This window comes from Macaca thibetana, chromosome 13 (genome assembly GCF_024542745.1).
Source record: "Macaca thibetana thibetana isolate TM-01 chromosome 13, ASM2454274v1, whole genome shotgun sequence".
Taxonomy (NCBI): Eukaryota; Metazoa; Chordata; class Mammalia; order Primates; family Cercopithecidae; genus Macaca; species Macaca thibetana.
The window spans coordinates 60,781,434-60,800,371 of record NC_065590.1 but is presented as its reverse complement, the minus strand read 5'-3'; the positions used below and the strand labels follow the sequence as shown (position 1 = coordinate 60,800,371).

At 46.6% G+C, this 18,938-nt stretch overlaps 1 protein-coding gene across 2 annotated transcripts in view; it reads left to right on the top strand.

The window, feature by feature from the left end:
- The window catches only part of EPAS1 (endothelial PAS domain protein 1), a 90,369-nt gene that overhangs the window by 33,287 nt on the left and 38,144 nt on the right, over positions 1–18,938 (top strand). For both annotated transcript variants that reach the window (XM_050754724.1, XM_050754723.1), the window contains exon 2: positions 17,456–17,646. In XM_050754724.1, the coding sequence (XP_050610681.1) occupies positions 17,456–17,646 (191 nt within the window). The remainder of the gene's footprint in view (positions 1–17,455; positions 17,647–18,938) is intronic.

Here is an 18,938-nt window from a genome sequence, read left to right as displayed (position 1 = left end):
CAGCTACTTGGGAGGCTGAGGCAGGAGAATCACTTGAACCGGGGAGGCGGAAGTTGCAGTGAGCCGAGATTGCACCACTGCACTCTGGGTAACAGAGCAAGAGTCTATCTCAAAACAAGCAAACAGACAAACAAAACACACACACACATCCTTCTTAAAGACAAAAACACCACTGGCTGTCTGCATAGCTTCTGCCTGCCTCTGTGGAATATTATACATTTTAAATTCCCCAACTATTGCCTCACAGCCAAGAAGTTCACTTATAAGCACTGAGATGAAGCATTCACAGAATGACTTAAATCCAACTAAGAATGTGTAACTGCTGAACACATTCTGATTGAGGTTCCAGACCGTTTATGCCACATGTTTGTTGTAACACGTAGAAGCATCAGTAATATTTTGTTTCTCTTTTCTTGAAACTTTCCCTCTAAGTATCCATCTTAATGCTTTAAATCATGACAGAATCAAGCAGGCTCTGTGCCCTCTGCCCCTGCCCCCTGTGATGGTGTGAGCTTCACCAAGCACCCCCATTCCCACAGAGATCTGGGATAAAAGGCTTTACAGAATCCAGAATCCAGCTCCGTTTCTGAGCTGTTATCGCTTCATAGCACAGGCTGCCTTTTTCTCTTCCCTCAAATCCCTACCCATCGAGCTAGGCACACACAGACGTGTAGTGCACTGTCCCTGAATTGAGGCTCTCTCAAGTCCAGGCTACCATCTGCCCAGCACCTACTTAGTGTAGCTTATCTTTTAAAAGAAGCCATCCTGCAAAGAGCAGGGTTCCCAGTGGCCTTGAGGTTTGTCAGAGGTCCTCTAGAATTGGCAACTTAGCTGTGACCTCAGAAGTCTCGGCTCTGGCAAAGCAAGGTCTTTGCGCTAAAACAGGCTCAGTGCCCATGGAGATAATCACCTCTTGTAATATCCACACAATCATCTCATTGTCAAAGCACAAGGAATGCAAAAATAGAAGAAATGCCACAATAGGGTTGCCCCAGGGTTCAGCTAAACCAGGATTCTGCTTCCGGCTGAGGGCACCTTGGGACACCTCAGGAGGGATGGTCCCGAACATTGTTCTGGAGTTCAGCCCCTGTTGGCAAGACCTGTGCTCCTACAACCATAGCCTCACCAGGCCTGATTTTGCCCCATCTTTTTGGGACTCCTTTACTACTTCCTTGTCCTGGCTAACTCTCCTTTGTCCTTAAATTCACAACTGGGGAAACCCTCGAGGAATCTTTTTTTTCCTCCCCACTTTGGGTTATGTCATCTTTCTTGTTCCCAGAGCACTCGCTCCTGATTTCTATGGCAATGGCCTCAACACTGTTGGGTGTGTAGTATGTGTTAGACATGGTTCTCAGCGTGTTACATGTACATATTATTTATTCCTCACAAGGGCTCTGTAAGGCAGGCACTCATAGAGTAACTGTTTTTATAGGATGCTGAGGTTTAGGGAAACTTAAGTAACTTGCCCCAGGTCATACAGTAAGTGTCCAAGCCCTCAAGCCCGGGCAGTCCAACTGCATCTGCATGGCACATGCCCTTGGCCTGGTCTGCTCAGTGTGTCTCCTTGACTGGGCTGTCAGCTCCTGAGGGATCTGTCTTCCCTTCTCTATCCCCAGTGCCTGGCATGTAGTAGACACTCGGTAATTGTCAAATAAATGAAAGCCATAGCTCATCAAACAAAGACCAGATGTGACTGAAATTCCAAGGAGCCATACTTTTTACAAAAATGTTAAAATGCCAAGAAGTACTTTTTCATTAAAACAAAACAAATCTGTTTTAGCTATGTAAGGGTGGCCTTTTAGAACTCTGATTGCTTTAGATCTTTCCTCTAGGTGGCATAGAGTGGTGGGGTTTGGCAGACCACCATGGGAAAAGAACAGATGCATTTGTCAGAGTCTCTGTGGCCATCAGACATCACTCCAATGAAGCCAAAGCTCCGAGGCTTAAAAATAATTAAGGGAAATAACTAAGCAGAGAGAAAAGACCACTTCTTCGTTGATTCTGGAAAAATGAACCTTTTCTTTCTACCAACCGGCACCAAAATCCAGAGTATCCTGGACACAGCTGAGAGACAACTCAGGGAGAGCCACTGCAGTCACACCCCACCTCCACTTAGGTCTCCCTACAAGGCTAATCTTCTAAATCGTTTAATCGAACACGGCGCTGCCTCTGAGGCTTCAGGACTTTCGAGCTGTTTTTCCCCCGGGCTTAAAGTCTTTCTCTGCTGCTGACTCACATGTTAATTATTGCTTTGCACAAAGTAGAATTAACAGTGCTCCTGCACTCACCTGCCTGGGTGTTATACAACTGTTTCATCTGCTGGGCAGAACTGAGTGTGCATGCCAGCCGGCCGCGGAATCACCAGCAGCCCCTTCTGTCAGGGCAGTGAGCATCACAAACACAGAAACCAACCATTGTTTTAGAGGCTCTGGGGAAGAGGCTGTAGGGTGTGCTCTGCTTGTCCCAGGAAAAAGAGGGTTAAGTACCAAGTTTTGACCAAAATCTTATAAGAATGGCCCAGAAGTTTCAGTTCCCTGTCACCTGTCAATGTTAATGGACAGAACTGGTGTTTCACAGAAAAAAAAAAAAAAAAAAAAAAAAAAAAAAAAATATATATATATATATATATATATATATATATATATACTTGTTCTCTCTTTGACCGCTGGGCTGGATAATGAAGTAAAGATGACATTATCTCTAATAAAAGTGATTTGCAGAAATCACTGACAGGACCTCAGTAGCAGAGACTCGCCATTAGCGGACTAGCCAGATAAGAGGGGCAGCTGGGTTCTGTTAATCCCCTCCTGGTCTGATGTGTGTCTTGCAGGGAAGTCAAAGGCTGGGGAGTGGAGTGGAGTGGAGTGGAGGAGTGGAGTGGAGTGGAGTGGGGAGTGGAGTGGGGAGTGGAGTGGGGAGTGGAGTGGAGGAGTGGAGTGGGGAGTGGAGTGGAGTGGGGAGTGGAGTGTAGAGTAGAGTGGGGAGTGGAGTGGGAAGTGGAGTGGAGTGGGGAGTGGAGTGGAGCGGGGAGTGGAGTGGAGTGGAGTTTTTGAAGTCTGGGCTAATGAAGAGTGTTTTTTCAAAGTGTGGGCTGTTCTTTAGCCCTACTTGGTGATCTTTAGGGTTGTCATTGGGTTTTTAATTTTTGTTTTGTTTCTTAGGATTTTTGTGTTAGTGGCTTTTTTCCCCTGGGGCTTGGCCCATTTTCTCACCTTCATGTTATATCACCAGAAGGGTGGAACCCTGGCCAAGCCCTGGCATCCTCTCTGCCAGAAATCTGAGTCCTCACATGTGAGGTGAGGGCTCTGGGCCACGGGTGTTGGGCAACAGATTGTTCTGTAGTGTCGAGGAGGTGGGATCTGAGGCCGAAACCTCCCTGGCCTCTTAAGGATGGAACCGGTCGGTGGGGGAGGGGTCTGCCCTTGTCAGGACTTGTTCACCTGTGTCAGAGCTGACTAGTAGCTGGCTCATGAAACACACCCATGATGTGGACAGCAGGCACAGCCAGCTACTTCTGTGTGAAAACATCCTTAGGACATGGGGATTTGTTTCCTGGGGACAGTGAGGAGTCATGGGTTGTTAAGCAACCTAATGATGAATATAACCACCATCACTCCCCTTTATTAATCCACTTTCTACTGGAAAGCACTAAAGCATTGGAACTCTGCAATACTGATCCACAGCTGGGGGACCATGACTGATTTAATCTTCATGTCAGCTCACCATACCATAACTGAAAGGGCCATATGACACTATTATTGTTGGAATAAGGTACTCGGATACATGAGAAGTTTGACATTTTGCCTGTGCCCTCAGAGAACCTTAAAACAAGGACTAACAAGGTGATGGTGACTTGTAGTCAAGTAGCACAGATTGTCTAAGTGTTCCAGGCAGGAGTGAGGAGGAGACACCAGTGTGGGCTCAGTGAGATGCTCAGAAAAGCCTCTGTGGAGGTGGCAGGCCTATGTTGGCTCTCAAACTATGGGGTTTAGAAGGTCAGAAAGGAAGAAGCATTTCAGGTGGAACAAATCAACTGGGGACATGGCTGGGCAGCAGAAAGGGGTGCTGAGTTTGGGGGTGGCAGGGCATAGTGCGGTCTGGCTGGAGTAGGCATAGAGCTACAGGATTTTAGGAGCTAAGTTTGGAAAGGGCTGGGAGACCTCAAGGAGCATGTCCAGCTTGAACATCATCACGAGGATAGGAGCAATTTTCATTTTAAAATGGGGGAATGACAAACTGAAAATGGTTTGAGGGAGAGTGGTGGGCTGGCGAGCTGTTCCTTGCTCCAAGGTCTGACTCAAATTTTATTCTTGGTCAGTGGTAAAGAAAGTGAGGGGCAAGGGAAACAGAAGATGGGGACTAAGGTCTGTGGAAATAAATAAAACACTACCGGAGCCAGAGGAGGCGTGTGCCCTGGGTGAAGTTTGTTTTTCATCCCATGGGTAACGTTTATGAGTTACTGTTCAGCAAGAATGCCTTGCGGAGGTCTCTGTGGACTGAGCTGAGGCTCCAGCCTGTGGCAGCCCAAGGGTTGCTGCCATATTTAGAGCTTCCAACAGAGGGTTTCGTTTTCCTTGGCTTTGGTGCCAAGAAAAGAGGGGTTCTCACACTTGCTGTCCAGCAGGGCCAAAGCATGGCTAGCAGGAGGAGCATGGAGGTTGGGTTCTGGCACTGCCCACCATCTGGCACCTCAGCCACTGATCAGACAACAGGCTAGGCAATTATCTGGGCATCTGACTTTAGCTACCTGTCCTTTTGTTTAAAGCCATTTTTTGTGCTTGGCACCTTATGGATACTCAACAAGGGCTGTTTAATGAATGCATTCTCCCCACCCCTGTCTTGCTCTGTGTTCTCTAGCCTGTCTCCTGACCACTGGCACCTCTGCTCATTCCTACAGTGTGTCTTTGTCATCACTCTGCCATCCTGATTGCCTCCCCATATCCTGCTCTTCCTTCAAAGCCTACCTCCAGCAGAAGTTCTCCTTCTCTTCTCCAGTCTTGCAGGCTTTCTCCTCCCAAACTCCTAGAGCCCTGACTATTCAGCCCAGTCTTCAGGACTTGATTCTTCACCTCTCTGCAAGCTCCCTGAGGTCAGGGATAGTTGTTCCACATTTCATTCTACTGCTCACAGCCCCAGCATAGGAAGAGGGAATCATTAATATATGTTGAATGAGCAGAGGGAATAAGCCATTGCTGGGGGAAAAATACAGTTTTATTTCCCAAATTGCTCAATGTTATTTGAGAGCATGATAATAAATTTGGAAAAGACTTTTAGCATTTCCTGTGGCTTTTGATGACTTCTTTACAAAGGAATGGAAATGTGCACAGACATCTCACTTCTCATCAGAGCAAGAGGGGGCAGCAATAGGGGAAAGCAAGTGTTTGCGCTGTGGCATGAATCAGATCCCACAATGCTGGACATGTGAGCATGTGAACAGGCCTCAGATCAGGGTTCTTTATAAAGGAAGCCCAGGAGAGATTCTCTACCAGCTCATTCCTCTTTCACTTTTCCTTTTTCTTTGCTTTCCTTTTTCTTCTTTTTTTAATACAGAGGGGAGAAGGGGTTATGGGATGGGGGTAGGAGAGTGAGGGATCCGTGTTTTTTCCCCCTTCTCTTTCTGTTTTGAAATACTTTAAATTCCGGGAACCAGAAGTTCTGGCAACGTTGGGATTAGTAAGGCAGATCCTAGGATATTTCACTATTAGCATGTGATCAAGCATCAGTCCTGATTAAAAGGCTAAACAAATGTTGTTTTCTTTGAAATTAAAGTGTCTGAAATAAAGAAGAGAGAACTGACCCTTCAAATCATATTCTGTACTTGAAAAGAGTCCCTACAACTGTCTGTCCCGGTTATGTGCACCCCCACCCCCCGCCCGTCTTTTTCCATCCAGAATGTTTGACGACACTGCCAGGGGAATTTCTGCCCCCTCCTTCCTGTATATACCCAGTGCTGGCCTCTGAGGCCGTCCAGCTCTGTTTTCTCATGACACAGTGATTATTTTTGGCATTGCAGATATTTTCTCTAATGTTATTACCCACCCCCCTTCTTGGTTGCCTTTTGTGGAACAATCTTTTGGGTAACTCCCTGTAAATCTGAGGGTTAATTTTAGTTCGGTGTGGTAGAGGAGGCAGTAGGAGAGAGGAGGAACGACTTCTACTCCGAAGCGCCCCACCCCCACCTTAGAAGAGCCGGAGAGGTCCTCTCACGCCCTGCTCATGAAAGAGCTTGCTTTCACCAGCTCTGTGCTCACCATTCATCCTTTCTGCCGGCGGGCTTGAGGATATGGATATCCAGAGGTGACGCTGGGGGCTGCACCTCGGGGATGGCATCTTAATGACTTGACTTGGCGGGTGTTAGAACAGCCCCATTCAGAGTGAGTTCACTCCCTGCGCAGTTGGCTCACTCAGCCTCTGTCCATAGAGTTCTCTTGTTCACGCTGCAGGAGGAAATGGAGATTTCCAAGTGGGAAGGAGGCTTCCCGATGCTTTAACTCTTCACTGAAGGGAAGAGGAGCTGCAGAGAGCGAAATAAAATCTAAGCCGCCCCAGCTGCAGCGCCTGGGAGAGGAGCGAGGCTGGGCTGGGGATGGAGGCCAAGGCAGCTGGGATCACTTTTTCTTGCCTCCTTGAGAGGGAAAGGAAAAGAGTAAAGGGCATTTTTGATTGTCTTTCACAATCAGCAAATATTTACGCAGTTTGTCTGCCCTAGCCCAGGTTCCAGGGAAGGATACGCAAAAGTGGAAGCTGTTGTGTCTGTGCCCTTCCCCCGGTACTTATAGTCCAGTTATAGGAGCAGGACGTTTGCATAGAAAAGCCACCAAGACAGGGAGGCCTTTAATAAAGGCCTGTGAGTAATGTGGGCAGAAATACCCTGGATTTCTGCGGCCAGGGACACTGCTGGAAGAAGTAGGGCTTGAGCTGGTCTTGAGGGGTGGGTTCTGAAGAAATAGGAAGGAATAAAATGATGCAAATAGGGAAGACGTGAAGGAGGAGAGGGACATTAATGTAGGGCTTAGTAAAATCCCATAAAGGAAGACACAAAGAGAACAGGATTCTTCCTGGCAAGAGAGAAGATTGGACTTGTTGGACTTTACGTGCCTCAGATTAGGATGGCAGCAGGCAGCACTAACCCTGCCAGGTGGCATCTTCAGTCTCAAGATCGCATGTGTTCCTGGGTCTCTTTCTACTCAAAGTGTGAGGTCACAGACCAGTAGAATCAGCATCATCTGAGGGTTGTCAGAAAGGCAGAATCCCAGGCTCCAGCCTAGATCCTACTGAGCCTGCACCTTAGCAAGATCCCTGTGTGATTCCTAGCCACAGCAAAGGTTGGGAAGTGCTGCTCTGGGTAACTCCACAGGCAGCTGTCAGCAGCACTAGTTCAGACCCCAGATTTGATTCACAGAGGTGAGAAAACACCGACAGACACACACACACCTTGAGTGTCTGCAAGGTGACTCTTCCCAGATGGAAACCGCCTATTCTAATTAAGAGCTGAATTAGAATTCTTAGGAAAGATCTAGAACAGTGAGCAGCTTTGAGGAATCCACAGAACTGAAGTCATTGAAGTGGTTTTTATCCGATGTCTCCAGTTTGTACCACTTTGTACTACTGATGCTTTAGAGGACACCAAAAGAACAGGTGTGGGGTTCTTTCCCTGAAGAGTATGTGGTCTAGTTAGGGAGAGAGAAGCCACAGAAGTGAAATCAAGGGAGAGCAACACAGGGCCGAATCGTGCGTGTGTCATCTGTGAAGTGGGACTTGGAGGAGAAGCCAGTGCAGGTGAGGCGTGAGGCCTTCCTAGGGAAACGGATGCATGGGAGACCTTGAAATATGAGCCTAGTTCAGACAGGCCTAGGACATGGAGAGAGTATATTCTAGGCAGGGAGTGGGAGGGGCAGCAGCAGGAGCTAAGTCCCCACTAGAGGCTGAAGTGGGGTGGGAAGCTGCTCCCCACTTGCCCCACGGAGTTTGCTTCATGCCGAGGAATCCGTTTGACATCTCAGGCCCTTTCTTCTTGATTCTACTGCTGTGCAATTTGTCAGTTTTCTTAGCTGAAGGCAGTGTTGTAGGAACAGGATGGCAGCACAGGCAGAAGGGTTTGAGCCAAACCACAGATTGTGCTGTTGGAAGCTTGTGAGATCCAAAGGAAGAAGGCTGCTGATGGGTAGATGCCCTAAGGAAAAAATCTAAATCAGATCTGGTAACAGCCTGATGTGGGGAAATACCTTCAAGCCCAGAGAGGTGGCACCAAAGAAAACAGTCTAGTGAAAAGGAAACAACCTGTGGCAGCTGTAGACTCCGCAAGCAAAGCACAAATCTTTTTTCTTTTTCTTTTAAAGGCAGACTTCTCCAAGCTGAGAACTATCCCAAGGGGGCTGGTCTGCCAGCTGAGGGGCTGACCTCAGGCAAAAGGGTGGCCAGCGTGTCTCACTTTGCTGCTTCCCAGACCAAGTGTGTGTCTCAAAAAGCTCATCAGATTTAGTATCCTAGAAGGCTTCACCCTCAAGATGCCCAGCTCCCCTACATCTTTTGAACCTGTAATAGGGACTTGCTTATTGGCCTTGTAGGGAAGGTCACCCAATTACAATCAAGAATATGGGATTTAGGGTCAAATGATCCAGGTTTGAGTGCTGGCTCTATCACTAGGTGATGGCTGGGCATGCCACTAACATCCGTGGGGTCTGTCTCCTCGTGTGTAAAATGCGAGTGATATACCTGCTCTGCAAGATTGATTCAAGATTAAACAGAAGCAATATGCTGAGAGTTCTTTACTAGCCACAAAGAGTCACACGTGGTTGTTTCCTAGTTGTATAGTCAGTATCTCAGCTTGCCGGAGGTTAATTAGTCCCTTAGCTGAAGCCTGTATGGTGTCAAGGGTCGGGCAGTGGCAGACATCAGAGGCCACAGAGAGCAATGGAGAGCCAGGCAAATGCCTCCTGCATCTGCTGGCTTTCTCCCCGCTTTTTCATGAGTGAAGACAGCACCAAGTCTTTTCTGTACAGCCCTGCAGTGGATAAGATGAGGGGTGGGGAAGATGGAAAGAACACTTTATTTTACACTGGGGGAAGAGGTCCTGCTCATCAACAAGGGTGACCCTCTTCTCAGAACTGGATTCGAGTCAAAGGAAGCCGCCAGTTTTAGCACAGCTGGTGTTCTCTTCAGATGCTTTGACCTGTGTATGCATAAGGAAGAGAAGCAGTCTAGAGAGAGCTGGCCATGGGGAAAGGAGGCTGAGCCTGGTTCCAAGGCTGAGACTGTTGCATGTCCTGTCTTCCTTCCCTCTGATACTGCCCTCTGAAGCACCGCAACCCGTGCTCTGTGCTCAGTAATGCTGGCCGTGGTCCTGAGGATGCCGGTGTTGCCAAATCTGCCGACTCAGCTTTCATGGGGTGGGTGTGGGGTCACTGCGAGGTGGCTATGGGGAGCTGGCAGCAAGCTGGATACATATCTTTTATTGTAAAATAATAAGCAATACCTGATGCCAAGGTAGTCACCATGGTGTTATTTATAACAGCTAAAAATTAGAAACCATAACTGAAAAGCAATCAGGGAATAGTAAAATGCATTGTGGTTCAGCCACATGATATGATATTGCCGGCTATTATGAATATTTTGAAAGAATTCTTAATGGGACATCCTGTTAAGTAAAAAGAGCAAAGTATTATAAATCCAATGAGATCTCAGTTTGTTTTCTTCATACCTTTTTGTATTTTTGAAGTTGCTTATGCTAAATATGCATTACCTTTATCTTCACCAAGGCATTTTTAAAAAGGAAATTATGTGTTGGGAAAAGCTGTTATAGATGGACAGATAATGAAGGTCTGTTTCTAATCGTGCCACATGTCCAGCGCTGCTTGTCAGCAGGTGCTCTGTTCACAGGTTCTTGAAAAAGCCAGAACTCGGGGCTTTTGTTCCAGTTCCACATATTCCCATTACCTTTCTAAACCTCAGTTTTTCCTTATCTCTAAAATGGGAATGATGGTAGCTGCTCTTCCTATCCTACTGTGTGAAATTTACAAGGTTAGTCACAGATTTCCAGATTCACTCACAAGTTTTTTACAGACTGTAATGTGTGATCCAAATGTAAAGTGGTATTATTCACTAATATGTACAATAAAGAATGCCCCACTGTCTTAGCCCATTTGGGCAGCTACAAGATACCATAAACTGAGTGGCTTATAAACAACAGAGTTTCATTTCTCATGGTTCTGGCTGCCAGGAAGTCCACTATCCAGGTGCCGGCAGATTCAGTGTCTCGTAAGGGCCCACTTTCTGGTTCACAGCTGTGTCTTCACATGGTGGAAGGTGTGAGAGCGTTCCCCTGGGCCTCCTTACACGTGCACTAATCCCATTCACGAGAACTTCATTGTCATGACTTAATCACCTCCCAGCGGTTCCACCTTCAAATACCATCACATTGGGAGTGGGGATTTCAACATAAGTATTTTGAGGGGACATAAACATTCAGACCTTGGCACCCACTAAGGCTTGGGCTTGAGGAAGCCCAGCACAGGGACAGTTCATTATGATTATTCCTGTGTATGCACAGCTTTTCCCAGCTGGGCTGGGGAGTCCACGTGTCCTCCGGTTACGTAAGGAGCTGGGTTATCTGGAGCCCCAGATGGGCTGCTTAGTAATTGAATCTGCTGCTCTCTTCTATAAGGCTGCCTGGGGCTGAGAAGGCCAGTAGATAAGTATCTCCAGTCAGCCCAAGCAGAATTGACCATTAGAGGGCCACGCTGGGTGAGCCCCAGACATTACTGTCAGCTCTGAATGCAGTCCAGGGCCTCTGCTCCAGGGACACAGACCGTCAGAGTAGGTCAGAGAGCTGGAGGCTCAGCCCCAGCGGAGGGGAGGTTGGGAGGCTGAGGTATGAGACGCTTTCCAGGATTCCTCGTTCAGGGAAGTGGCAAGTGAAAGCATTTGTCCCTGTTTCAGCCACTCCAGTCTCATGTCTTCTCTCTTCTTTGTCCCCTCTTGTAGACTTTTGATATACTAGTCTGGATTATTAGTCTTATCTCCCAGATGGTCTGTGGTCTCTTTCAGGATAGAGACCATGCCCCTCAGGAGAGGTGTGTATATTAAAGCATATTAATGCCTTTTTTCTCTTGTCAAAGTCTGTCTGATCTGGCCAGCTCCTCCTCAATTTGCTAATTTATATTTTCTATTCTGAATTTGTAACTTTTTGTTGTTTTGCTTTGAGATGGGTTCTCACTGTCACCTGAGCTCGAGTGCAGTGGTGCATGGCTCACTGCAGCCTCGAGTTCCCAGGTCAAGGGATCCTCCTGCCTCAGCCTCCTGCGTAGCTGGGACCACCAGTGTGTACCACCATGCCCAGCTAATTTCTAATTTTTTTAGAGATGGGGTCTTTCTGTGTTGCCTAGCTGGTCTCAAACTCCTGGGCTCAAGCAGTCCTCCTACCTCAGCCTCCCAAAGTGCTGTGATTAATAGGCATGAGTCACTGTGTCTGGCCTATTTTCGGTGTTCACTATCTAACACTGATACCTTTCCTCCCCTTTGTGATAGATTCCCCTACTGATCACTGCAGCCGTTGGACATCAGAATGTATCTAGAACACTGACCACTGGAACACTGCCTGCATCTCAGACATTTCTGTCACTCCTTTGGAATGGCCCTCAGAGCCAAGACCATTCTTTTCAATACCTTCAATTGTGGCAAAGTCTTATCTTTTGAGGGCACATTTTATCCTATCAAACAACCACAATCCATCCACAGCTAAGTCCGGTGAATAACGGGGTGGGTAAACTGGATATTGTTTAGGGTTTGAAATGAAGTGTGTCCTTTGAAGAGTTGTGACTGATTTTCTTATGTGGCTCTGAAGTTAATTGTAAAAAGACTTCCCAAAAGACAGAGCAATGGCCACCCACCAGCATCAAGTTACAGGCTTCTCCCAAGGTGGCTTCTTTGAAGGGTAGCCACCTTCTGTGTGGCATCCATTTCAGATGTCTCATTACTTTCATCTCCCTCTTCCTATTAGCCATAGCGCCTGGTACAGTGGTGATCACGCCAACTCCTAGATAAACAACTATTTGGCTTGTGATGGTGACTTCAAATTTGCTGGACACAGTGCATGGTAGAGGGAAAGAGTGTGGTTAGGTTTTGGAAGTGGATCTCGGTGTCAGTATTCCATAGACACATGATCACAGGCCCAGAAATCTATGTATTAATAAGTCCTCCAGGTGATTCTGATGCAGGCTAAAATTGAGAACCACTGCTCTGCAAAAATGGGGCCAATAACACTTCATCATTTAAGTGAGGATCAAATGAGACTGTTTATTAAATGCACCTGGCCCCAGTACTAAATAAATGTGTTTCCTTTTCTTCCTGCTCTTTGAGAAGGTGACATAGCTGTTTGCATCTCCAAAAACATTTAAGTCCAACCCCATCTGCCTCCCCCCACCACACACCCCCACCCACCCACCCATCCTTCCTTTAAAAACTGGCTGCTTTGGAACTGTGGTCCTCAGCCCTGGCTACACATGGGGAGCTTTTAAAACTCCCATTGCCCAGCCTGCACCTGAGACGTTAAATCTGAATCTCGGGGGTAGAGCCCAGGCATCTGTCTTTTAAGGTTCCTCTGGTGACTCCAGTGAGCAGCAAAACTGAGAACCACTGACTTTGGTTCTGCCCCAATAAGTATGGGGACCAGTGACTCTTCCTCATCTCTGGAACCTGGAGCTGGGTGTGTTTCTCCCATCAGACAGCCCCTGTACAGCAGCCACAAGCCTCATGGAAGTGTCACTAGACCTCTCCCAATTGCATTTGACCTTTATTTCCTCCATTCTCAGCTTCTTGCAAATTGGCACCAGCTTAGAATTTCACCACCAACCAATAGACTGATCCCAGCTGGCTTAATTAGCTTCAGTCATCTCTACCTGCTGAAACCCATTCTGTTTCTAAGCCATTTAACCTTATAGGGTAATAGGCATATTGTTCTGATACCTGAATGGCCACAGGCATTAGGCATGTGAGTTCTAATCACTCTACAAGTCTAGCTCATTAGGCAGCCAACCCCTCGGTGTTACTGGTGACAGACATCTTGGGGCCTCACTCCAGGCTATGTTCGTATGGAAGTCAGGAACCAAGGTCATCTTGACCAAGAACAGATCATCCTTAGATTCATGACTTAAGTAGGGATCCCTAAGCCATGCTTGGAGCAGTGACCTAAAAGAAGATGTTTTTAAGATAGCGAAGCTCTGGGCAAAGAGGTTTATCCTGGATGAATTGTAGCATATCTCTGCTGACAATTTTAGGACGTTCAGTATTGTTTTATCTTTTGACTGGCTGCCTGGCTTAAGTGGTTGTTAACTTTAGCTGGGATCAAATGTTTCAGAATGTGAGCTTCCACCTCGGGGAGACTAACTATAAATTTGTGCATATTAAAATATCCAGGGGAAAAAAACCAAACCCAAAACAAACAGAAACAGCTTGTTCTTCACCTGCGGCATAGATAGATACTGCGGCAGGGTTGGACCTGCTGCTTTTATGGAGCACTGCCGAGCCACATCTGATAAGATTCTACCACATTCCGAGCACTACTGTGACTGGCACCTGTGTCTGCTAAGGCCCACAGCACTGAGTCCCTTCTTCCCCCTCCGACCCCATCTGAACTCTGATGCTAGTTCTTAGTCCTACTCTTAACATTCCAGGTGTTCTTCTAAGGTGAATGGGTGCTCGCTTAAAGACAGGAGGCTCCCCTCAGGAAATTTTTGTCACTGTATTTAAAAAAGTCTTAGCCTCTGCTTCCCAAAGTATGTGTGAACATCCAGGTTGTGGGAAAGTATCAGCACAGCACTGGGAACATCAAAGTTGTACAGTAAATGATAGTTTCCTTGCTGCCAATGGAAAAACTTTTGATCTTGGACCCAGAAGAACTAGGTTTGAGACAATGTTTTTAGCAAATTATTTAATATCTCTAAATCTCCACATCCTCATTTATTAAATGGGGATGATAATTTCTATCTCTCAGGGTTGTGAGAATCAAATGAGATAACACATGTTAAGAAGAAGTGCTTTCTGCAAAGGTATTATTATTTGTCCTTTTAGTTTCAGCTGACATCCCACCTCCCTGACTTTTGAACCAAGAGGCTGCCTTAGATTCTCAAGCTTTCTTTTTCTGGAAATTAAGATGTTGCTGTTTCTTTATTTCTTGCTAAAGCCACTATCTCCTACCATTAAGCAGTGAGAAGAGTATCCGCCTAGGAAGAGCAGGGTTCTAGCCCTAGCTCTGCCACTGATTAGCTGGATTGCTCTAGGCAAGTAACTTACCTGCTCAAGTGTCTGTTTTCAGATCTGTGAAAGGGGAACAGTGACAACACCTGTGTTGCCCACCTCACTTGGTTGCAAGGATGGAATTAGATAGGAATCCCCTGTGTATTTCAGGACTTCTAAGTGTCTGCTCACTGACTACAAAGCCTTCAATGGCTTATGTAGGCGTTGGCTTTGTGACATTGGGCAAATGACATACTATGTCTGAGCCTCAGTTTCCACATCTCTAAATTGTGTAAACAATACCTACTTTATTTTGTTGTTAGGAAGAGTATAATGAGCTAATATATGAAAGGTTCTTGGTATAGCACTAGGCACAAAAATTATAGCAAGACTCACATATCAGATACCATTGTCAGAGCATTGACTCCAGATTGCCTTTTCCCTACCTGGCTTTTCCTCTCTGCCTCTTCTACTCCAAGGAAGGGGCCAATGGCAGAGGGAAGCCTTGTGCATGCAGATATTGGCGTTAATGCCATAGCCTGTGCTGGGATTGCTTTTGCTTCAGGATGGCTTATCTTGGCCCCTGATGATGAGGTTATGTGTTGATGATGCTTTTGTTGGAGAGCCCAAGAGTTAGTGCTAGAGAATGAAATCCAGCATCTTTCACCTGACTCTCATGACCCAAAGGCATGATGTGTGTGGTTTCAGCATCCTGCCCTCTTCCCATCCTCCTTTCCTGTGCCAGAATACGTGCAATTCTTTAACTTTTTCTCCACAATCAGGTCAGGATTAAAATGCAAATGGGAGGGACTAGTATAAAAACTGCCACTAAAGGTCTAATCAGGGCAATTCCTGAGAAGGTGGGGAAAGAAGGGTGCAGGAGTAGGTGTCCTGAGGGTTGGAAGTCAGGGAGAGAGGGAAACAGGGATTAGGTAAAGGAAGCAGAAAAGGGAGCGAGGACAAGAAAAATAGTTTCACTTATTTCACAATTTTTCTGAAGGTTCTTCTTGCCCATCAACAGCTGTTGGACAATTCGTCCTTTAATCCGAGTATATGATGCTTAATCCATCCACAGAGCTGGACAGTCTGTCTTTTTAAATGAAGCATGTTGTAAAATCAAAACAGTGCTTCTGCCCCAAATCTTGAGGGATTTGAGAGGCATGTTCACATTCCATGAATCCCAAAATACAGATTTTTCTGTCCAAATAACAGGCTGCAAAGCCAAACAAAAGGAGGAGCAGTCTCTGGAATCTCAGATGGCAGGACAGAGCAAGCCAGATGGAGCTAACTGAATTGAGGCCTTGAAACCTATGAACCGTGCTGGACACTTTTAAATTTTATCTTATTTATATTTTTATAGAGACGAGGTCTCACTATATTGCCCAGGCTGGTCTTGAACTCCTGGGCCCAGGTGATCCTCCCATCTCACCCTCCCAAGTACCTGGGACTACAGGTTCAAATACTACCATGCCCGGCTTAGATGCCTTTTAAAAAAATAAAAAAACAGATTTGTTTCTTTATTAAATATGCAATATAGGTTATTTATAGAAACACAAGAAGACACAGATAAGCACTATAAAGCAAAACAAAAACCAAAAAAACTTCCTGTAACCTCACTACCCTGCAACTGCTAACATTTGTGAGTAGAAGGAGACAGGACAGTCATTGGTGGTTAAGTGCCATGATTCTGGGGCCCACCTGCCCAGTGCAAAGCCCAGCTTCCCCATTTACCTGCTGGAGGCCACAGGTGAATTACTTGGCCTCTGTGGGGCAGTTTCCTCATATGTAAATTAGGTATAATAATAATAATAATGCCTACTTCCAAGGCAGTTGTGTGAGTTTAAATAAGCCAAGATGAACATCACACACCGGGTCCTATTGTGGGGAGGGGGGGCGGAGGGATAGCATTAGGAGATATACCTAATGTAAATGATGAGTTAATGGGTGCAGCACACCAACATGGCACATGTATACATATGTAACAAACCTGCACATTGTGCACATGTACCCTAGAACTTAAAGTATAATAATGAAAAAAAAAGTACTTGTAGGAACTATTTCTGTGATACCTATAATAGTAGTTATTATACATCTAGCCTTTCTCCTATATAAGTTATAGAAGTATTATGTATAATACATTTCTATGAAAATAGAATTGTCCTGTACTGTTTTGTAACTTTTTAACTCTCATGATTGCCTTTTCATGGCCATCTTTTTAATTAGTATTAGCTAACATCGATTGCTTACAGTTGGTGGAACAGGTTTAGTGCTAAAGATTTTATATAAATTATCACATTTAGTCCTCACAATTAACTCTGTAGGGTAAGCACTATTGTTGTCATTTTATAGATGAGGAGACTGAGGCTAAGCAATTTAAATTATTTATTTACAGAGCTAACGAGCAGAGAAGTTAGAACTCCAATCTAAACATTCTGGCTTTTAAATTTGCCTGTGTTAGAACTTGCCATGGACTTTATAAGAAAGTCCAGGATTTCTTTAGGACTTCCTGAAAAGAGGCAAGCTTCAGTGCGTGTCATCTTTCCTTCCATCCTGCAGCAAAGAGGAGAATGCGGCTGAGACAGCCTGGCAACCTATGCTGGCAGTGCTTAGAAAATGTTTGTGCCCACTCCTTTTTAATCCTTGACAGAATGCACGTTGGTACTCTAGACTGTTGGGTGTCTGGCTAACTGTTCTTGGGCTGTAATGGTATTTTCAGTTTTTACTGTGGAAATCACTCTCTGATATGAAGCGGAATCTAGGGTTCAGTACTACTCTTAATTTTTTCTGAATGTGTCTTATGCAGAAAAAGAACCTTAAAGCAGTTTTTTATCGTGTTCTCCAGAGCCCTTGACAAAGCCATCTGAGCCACTGATCATAGCTTCCTTATCCTTCTCTTTCCATCCCTGGACATTCACCCCTATCCCCAGATAATCCAGGGCCAGGTCCCAGGCATTGACAGTTAATTTAATCAGCAAGTCTTTGCCCAGACTCCACCCATGTGAAGCCCTGTTCTGGCCTTCACAGGGCATGCAAGAGGAGGACGTTGGTTGCAAAGACACCAACACACACAAAAGCAGAGCTAACAATACAAAGCAGCTTGTGTGTGGCTCAGATGACTGGTGTGAGCCCAGATCAGTCCAGTGGGGGAGTGTGGCTGCGCTGTGGGTTGGGGCCGTGGGGATATCCTGGCCATACCGGGACTAACCCCTTCTTCTCCACTTAGGAGTAGCTCGGAGAGGAGGAAGGAGAAGTCCCGGGATGCCGCACGGTGCCGGCGGAGCAAGGAGACGGAGGTGTTCTACGAGCTGGCCCATGAGCTGCCTCTGCCCCACAGCGTGAGCTCCCATCTGGACAAGGCCTCCATCATGCGACTGGCGATCAGCTTCCTGCGAACACACAAGCTCCTCTCCTCAGGTAAGGCCAGCGGGCTCCCCTAGGCTGGGCAGATGCCAGCCTTACCAGCATGTTCCTATATGCAGGGGACCCTTCTTCTGCCAGAGCTGGAAAGTCTTCCCACTACAGAACTTTCACCCACAGAATCACCATCATGAGTGCTTTATTCCTTCGTGTTAAACATCTCTCTTCCAGCAGTGACCTTCACTGTGAATCCGGCCGTGAGAGGAGGGCAGGGACAGGACCAGGGAAGAACACGGGCACCCAGAGGCTGGGGAGAACATGGGCTGGGAGAACCAAGGACAGCTTTTGCTGACTTCTCAGTTTGTTGCCATCTGGCCCGTAAGACCCATCCTCCACACTAGATTGAGTCTGTAGGACGCCTTCTCATCCTTAACTTCCAGTGCCTTCCCTAGAACAGCAAGTAGGCGTGCCCAGATGATCTTTTCCCTCTGAGAAGCCAGTTAGGCCAAGCAAATCATTTAGTCTCTCTGAACATTGGTTTCCTCATCTATAAAATGGCGTTAAACATACTTCTTGCCCAGGCTGTCGGTGAGAATGGACTGAAATGATGTCTGTAAATCACCTGGCCTGGCTGAGCTCACTCACACTGGGGAGTCCTTGACAGCTGACAGCCGAGAGCATCACCCCTCCCCAGAAAACAACTGGTTCTCCCGTCCCTGGTACCTCTGCAACTCCACAGTTCACACAGCATTTGCTTTTTCTCAGTTACATTCTTCAGGAAACCATTTCCTATGCGTCCTGACCAGAAACAGGTGTCCTGAGAAGTCTTCTGGTTTCAGATCCTATGTGACATTCTCGTCAGGGGTGTCAGTTCTGTCAGGATGCTGGGCAGCGTGTTGTGCTCCTCCCCACCTGGTCTGGTGCCACAGGTGGGGACAGTGTCTGACGGGTGAGCGTGAGGGAGGCACTCGGGGAGGGAGGGTTCTTTGGTGGTGGTTTTTCAGTTTTCCGGAGTAAGCCTGGTGCCTTGGAGACGGTGGATTCCGCCATCCTGTTATGAAGTGGCTATTCTGGGAAAGAGGGAATCCAGTGTGAGGCTGGGAGGCCAGACCAGAATGTACTATTCTAGTCCCTGGAGTACAGGAAGGATATGGGGGGCAGACTTTCAGAAAATAGGACGACAGTTCAGTGGGCCTGGGGTTGGAAGGCTAGGCCTAAAGAGGCGAAATGTGCAGACAAGAGCAGGAGAGCCAAGGGGGAAGATAGGGTCTATAAATACTTTCAAAGAACAATGCAAGACAATGGCAGATACATGGTCCTAGATGCTGCCGAGAGAGAACAGTGGGCTG